The sequence below is a fragment of the Arachis stenosperma genome, chromosome 8, assembly GCF_014773155.1.
Source record: "Arachis stenosperma cultivar V10309 chromosome 8, arast.V10309.gnm1.PFL2, whole genome shotgun sequence".
Lineage (NCBI taxonomy): Eukaryota > Viridiplantae > Streptophyta > Magnoliopsida > Fabales > Fabaceae > Arachis > Arachis stenosperma.
This window is the reverse complement of record NC_080384.1, coordinates 2742697-2748920: the sequence shown is the minus strand read 5'-3', so window position 1 is coordinate 2748920 and position 6224 is coordinate 2742697. Positions and strand designations below refer to the sequence as shown.

The following is a 6224-nucleotide window of genomic DNA, read 5'->3' as shown; positions in this document are numbered from 1 at the left end:
CATTCAGGCCAACAATTTTGAACTCAAACCACAGCTAATATCACTGGTGGAGGATCATTGTTCATTTGGTGGGAGTGCTAATGAAGATCCAAACCAACATCTCACAAAATTCCTGAGAATTTGCGACACTGTGAAGTCCAATGGAGTCCAGGAAGATGCCTATAAACTGCTCTTATTCCCATTTTCACTTAGGGACAAGGCAGCTAAGTGGCTGGAATCATTCCCAAGGGGAAGCCTAACAACCTGGGATGAGGTGGAAAGCAAGTTTCTGGCACGTTTCTACCCCCCACAAAAGGTCAATAGGCTTCGATCTGAGGTTCAGACTTTTAGACAACAAGATGGTGAAACTCTCTACGAGGCATGGGAGAGGTTCAAGGAGTTGACAAGGAAATGCCCACCAGACATGTTCCATGACTGGGTGCAATTGCATATTTTCTATGATGGACTTTCTTACGAATCAAGGAAGGCTGTGGACCATTCATCAGGAGGTTCATTGAACAGGAAAAAGACTGTGGAAGAAGCCATTGAAGTGATTGAGACAGTGGCTGAGAATGAGTACTACTATGCTTCAGAGAGACACAACACTAAGGGAGTCATGGAGCTGAACCATGTTGATACAATTCTAGCCTAAAACAAGGTGTTTGCCAAGCAACTAGCAGAGCTCACCAGGAAATTAGGAACAAATCAAGTGGCTGCAATACACACACAAGATCAAGAGGAAGTAAGCACTGAAGGAGGTGATTGGGAAGAGGCCAACTATGTGGGAAATCAACAAAGGCAACCATATGATCCACATTCCAACACTTACAACCCAGGCTGGAAAAACCACCCAAACTTTGGGTGGGGAAACCAGCAAACCCAACCACAAAACCACAAACCTTACAACCCCAACCAACATAACAATTCCACATACCAAAACTCCAACCAAAGATCATACCAAGCCACACAAAACACCTACTCCCAACCACCATATCATGGCCAAAATAATCAACCTGCCCAACCTAATCTGAACCAACAATTTCAAGATCAATTAAACAGGATAGAAAGAATGCTTGCAACCATGGGTCAAGACATAACCGAATTGAAAGCCTTTAAGGAAGAAGTAAATTCTAACTTGCAAAATCAAGGAGCTGCCATCCAGAAGTTAGAAAATCAAATTGGGTATTTGTCTAAGCAAACCCCTGGGCCAAGCGTTTCTCATGCTGCCAAGGTTATTGCAAGGGAAGAATGTAAGGCCATAACCCTCAGAAGTGGAAAGAAGCTAAAGGAGATCTCAAAGGAAACCACAGAGGATGAAGCAAAGGAAAATGTGAGAGACAAGGAACAGGGACAATCTTTTACACCGTCTACAACAAAAGAAAAAGAAAAAGAGGTCCTGAAGCCTTATACACCCAAAGCACCATATCCTCAACGTTTGATGAAAAGTGAAAAGGATGGCCAATTCTCCAGATTTTTGGAGATTTTCAAGAAGCTTCAAATCAACATTCCGTTTGCTGAGGCAATAGAGCAAATGCCACTCTATGCAAAATTCTTAAAGGAATTAATGACCAAGAAGAGAAGCTGGAGAAATGAGGAAACTGTGTTATTGACTGAAGAATGCAGTGCCATCATTCAACACAAATTGCCTCAGAAATTGAAGGATCCAGGCAGTTTCCAAATCCCCTGCATCATAGGAGAAGTCATGGTAGAGAAGGCCTTGTGTGACTTAGGGGCCAGTATCAATTTGATGTCTCTAACAATGATGAGAAGAATGAAGATTGAGGAAGCCAAACCAACAAGAATGGCCCTCCAATTGGCAGATCGAACTTTTAAATTCCCTCATGGGATAGTTGAGGATTTGTTGGTGAAAGTGGGAGATTTTATATTTCCTGCCGATTTTGTGGTGTTAGATATGGAGGAAGAAGCCAAAGCTTCGATAATCCTGGGAAGACCCTTCCTGGCTACTGCTGGAGCCATCATAGATGTCCAAAAGGGTGAACTCACTCTTAGACTACATGATGAGCAATTGGTGTTTAACGTATTCAAGGCAATGAGCTATCCATCAGAATCACTAAAGGAATGCATGAGGGTGGATGTAGTGGACATTGCAGTACAAGAAACCTTTGAGGAAACAACAAAGGAAGTGGCAGAGGATGAGTTCACCAAGGATATTGAAGTTAGTGACATCAAGGCTGCTGAAACAACCATGCCAAGCATGCCAGAGAGAGTGAAAGAAGAGAAGGAAGCACCAAAACCTGAGCTCAAAGCATTGCCCCCTAATCTCAAGTATGCATACTTGGGTAGTGATGAGAGCCATCCTGTTATCATTAGCTCTGCCCTGAGCCAAGAACAGGAAGAAGAATTGATCAAGGTGCTACAAACTCATCAAGATGCCATTGGATGGACCCTAGCTGATTTGAAGGGGATAAGTTCATCCATATGCATGCATAAAATCTTGTTAGAAGAGGATGCTAGACCCTCCATTCAAGCTCAGAGAAGATTGAATCCCGTCATGAAAGAAGTGGTACAAAAGGAGGTCATGAAGTTATGGCAGGCAGGGGTAATCTACCCCATTTCTGATAGCCCATGGGTTAGTCCCATCCATGTAGTTCCCAAGAAAGGTGGCATAACTGTGGTGCCAAATGAGAGGAACAAACTCATACCCACAAGAACTGTCACTGGGTGGAGGATGTGCATAGACTACAGGAAGCTCAATGAAGCCACCAGAAAAGATCATTTCCCACTCCCATTCATGGATCAGATGCTTGAAAGGCTTGCAGGACATGCTTACTATTGCTTTCTGGATGGATACTCAGGCTATAATCAGATAGTAGTTGATCCAAGAGATCAAGAGAAAACATCATTTGTTTGTCCATATGGAGTTTTTGCTTATAGACGCATGCCCTTTGGATTGTGCAATGCACCTGCCACTTTCCAAAGATGCATGCTGTCCATCTTTTCGGACATGATTGAAAAATTTATTGAGGTTTTCATGGATGATTTTTCTGTGTTTGGAGATTCTTTTCCTAGCTGCCTACACCACCTTGCCTTGGTGCTTAAGAGATGCCAAGAGACCAACCTAGTATTAAACTGGGAAAAGTGTCATTTCATGGTCACAGAAGGAATAGTCCTTGGCCACAAAATCTCTAATAGAGGCATTGAGGTGGACAGAGCTAAGGTGGAACTCATTGAAAAACTACCTCCACCAAGTAATGTCAAGGCAGTTAGGAGTTTTTTGGGACACGCTGGCTTTTACAGAAGGTTTATTAGAGACTTTTCTAAAATAGCCAAACCTTTGAGTAACTTGCTTGTCTCTGATACACCCTTTGTATTTGATAAAATTGCATGCTAGCCTATGAACTTTTGAAGCAAAAACTTTCCTCTGCACCTATCATTGCCCCACCTGATTGGAACTTACCTTTTGAACTGATGTGTGATGCATCAGACCTTGCTATTGGGGCAGTGTTAGGACAAAGGAAAGACAATTTGGTACATGTGATTTATTATGCCAGTAAAGTCTTGAATGATAACCAAAGGAATTACACAACCACTGAAAAAGAAATCTTGGCAATAGTCTTTGCATTTGACAAATTTAGATCCTATCTCATTGGATCTAAAGTCATTGTCTTCACTGATCATTCAGCTTTAAAATACTTACTTGCTAAACAAGAATCCAAACCAAGACTTATTAGATGGGTTCTTTTGTTGCAGGAATTTGACATTGAAATCAAAGACAAGAAGGGTGTAGAGAACAAGGTGGCAGACCATTTATCAAGGATACCATGTGAAGAAGGAAGCACACAAAGCACACATATAAATGAGTGCTTTCCTGATGAACAACTCATGGTAATTCACAAAGCACCCTGGTTTGCAGACATAGCAAACTTCAAGGCCACTGGGAGTTTGCCGTTGGAATTTAACAAGCATCAAAGGAAGAAATTGGTAAATAATGCCAAATACTTCATCTGGGACGAACCATACTTGTTCAAAAAATGTTCGGATGGCATACTCAGAAGATGCATATCAGAGGAAGAAGGAAGGGAAGTCTTATGGGACTGCCATGGCTCCACTTATGGAGGATATTTTGCAGGAGAAAGAACAGCAGCTAAGGTTTTGCAGTGTGGTTTTTATTGGCCCACTATTTTCAAAGATGCAAAGGAACTAGTGAAGCACTGCCATGAATGCCAGAAAGCGGGGAACCTGCCAAGAAGAAATGAAATGCCACAACAATTCATTCTGGAACTTGAATTGTTTGATGTATGGGGGATAGATTTCATGGGACCCTTTCCCACCTCATACTCAAATAATTACATTCTTGTGGCAGTAGACTATGTCTCCAAATGGGTTGAAGCAATAGCAACTCCAACCAATGATAATAAGGTAGTCATGAACTTCCTCAGAAAACACATTTTTTGCCGTTTTGGGGTTCCAAGAGCAATCATCAGTGATGGAGGAAGCCACTTCTGCAACAAACCATTAGAGGCATTGCTTCTAAAATATGGAGTCAAACACAAGGTAGCCACACCATACCATCCACAGACAAGTGGGCAAGCCGAAATATCTAATAGGGAACTCAAAAGAATCCTAGAAAAGACTGTGGGAACTTCAAGGAAGGACTGGTCGATTAAGCTAGATGATGCTCTTTGGGCATATAGGACAGCTTTCAAAACACCAATTGGAATGTCTCCTTACCAACTAGTATATGGAAAAGCTTGCCATTTGCCACTGGAGTTGGAGCACAAGGCATTCTGGGCCTTGAAACTCTTGAACTTGGACAGCAAAGCTGCTGGAGAAAGAAGGATGTTGCAAATTCAAGAGTTGGAAGAATTCAGAGCTGAAGCTTATGAGAATGCCAAAATTTACAAAGAAAGAGCAAAGAAGAAGCATGACAGTAACATAGCCCCAAGGAAATTTGAAGAGGGACAAAAAGTATTGCTCTACAATTCTAGGCTGAAGCTATTTCCAGGGAAGCTAAAATCAAGGTGGTCTGGACCATTCCTTGTCACCAAGGTCTCCCAATATGGACAAGTAGAAATCATGGAAGAAAAGTCACAACGAACCTTCACTGTGAATGGTCAAAGACTCAAACATTACTTGGGAGATGTGGAGGAGAAGGACAAGGTTAAATATCACCTCAACTGGGGAAGCTGACCGTCAAGCTAATGACGTTAAAGAAGCGCTTGTTGGGAGGCAACCCAACCTGAGGTAATACTCCTTTGCTGTTTCTTTTATTTGTTTCAATAAAAAGGTGAAGTAGTTTCTGTGCATTGCAAAGAATTAAGTTTGGTGTTTCACACCAAACAATGAATTCGTGGATCAATAATTCAAAGGGGAATGTGTGACTCTAAGTTTGGTGTTCCACCATACAGATCAACTGAACACAACAACCTTTGAATTATATGAAAGGAACAACCATTCTAAGCAATCACAGAAATGCTTAAAATCCTTAGCAGCAACTTCATTCCAAGGAGAATTCAAGGATTCAAAGAGCAGAGGAGTAAGTAGGAGACTAAGTTTGGTGTTCACACACCAACTTAAGACTCAGACACTTGCCCATACATAGTTGAGCTAACCACTCAAGTGCTTGAGAAGCAAGCAACTTCATCACTCTTTGCAGGAAAAGAAACAAGGATCTTAGAAAGAACATGAAGCAACAACTAGGAGAAGAAGGAGAAATCAAATTGTTTTCTGGCAACAAAGAGAAAACAAGAAATTTCACAAGGTGGTGTTGTTCCTTGACCATTCTTTAAAAGGCAAACAAAAGCATGCTTGTTCTGGTTTAAACTGTAATTGTTGAATCTTTCTGGAATGTGAAGTTTTTAGTATGAGTGTTGGTTTACTGCTTTGAATAAAGTGAATGCCTAGATGTTTGGATATAACTTCACCTTCTTAAACAAATGCTTGCCATGCTTGTTCTGTTTCCAAAAATAAAAGAAAAGTTTGAACAAAAGTAACTTGGCTCAATTAGTGACAAATCAAGTAGAATTAAGTGGTGGTATGCATGCTTGATTGTTTAGTCAGATCACTGGAAATTGAGTGTAGAATTATCATTTTTGTGTAGAAGTTTGAATACTGTCTATGGATCTTGATGAATAAATGTCTTTGGCCATGAAAAAGAAAGAAAAAGAAGAAGAAAAAGCCACTGAAAAAGGGCAACCAAAAAGCAAAAAAATTGAGAAAATAAGCTAGGCACCAATGGTTTGAACTTCTGAGACAAATGCCTGTGGTGTTTATGTATTAAGGAT

General features: G+C 41.0%; 1 protein-coding gene and 1 non-coding gene across 2 annotated transcripts; one reads left to right on the top strand and one right to left on the bottom strand.

Moving 5' to 3' along the window:
• Positions 1-301: 301 nt before the first annotated feature.
• LOC130947117 (small nucleolar RNA R71) lies at positions 302-405 on the bottom strand. Its single transcript, XR_009072527.1, has one exon. It is a non-coding gene; the product is annotated as a small nucleolar RNA R71 (small nucleolar RNA).
• A 655-nt stretch (positions 406-1060) lies between these two features.
• On the top strand, positions 1061-5130 carry LOC130945244 (uncharacterized). Its single transcript, XM_057873976.1, has 4 exons — positions 1061-1498; positions 2027-2279; positions 3854-4023; positions 4150-5130. The coding sequence occupies exons 1-4, from the start codon at positions 1061-1063 to the stop codon at positions 5128-5130; spliced, it is 1842 nt and encodes a 613-aa protein (XP_057729959.1).
• The last annotated feature ends 1094 nt before the right edge of the window (positions 5131-6224 follow it).

Bases quoted from the DNA above. Each gene is read 5' to 3' on its own strand.
- LOC130945244 (XM_057873976.1), top strand. From the start codon at position 1,061: ATGGGTCAAGACATAACCGAATTGAAAGCCTTTAAGGAAGAAGTAAAT. The intron at 2,280-3,853 runs GTAGTGATGAGA...CCTGGTTTGCAG, and splicing joins TCTCAAGTATGCATACTTGG to ACATAGCAAACTTCAAGGCC. The intron at 4,024-4,149 runs GTCTTATGGGAC...GAACTAGTGAAG, and splicing joins CAGAGGAAGAAGGAAGGGAA to CACTGCCATGAATGCCAGAA.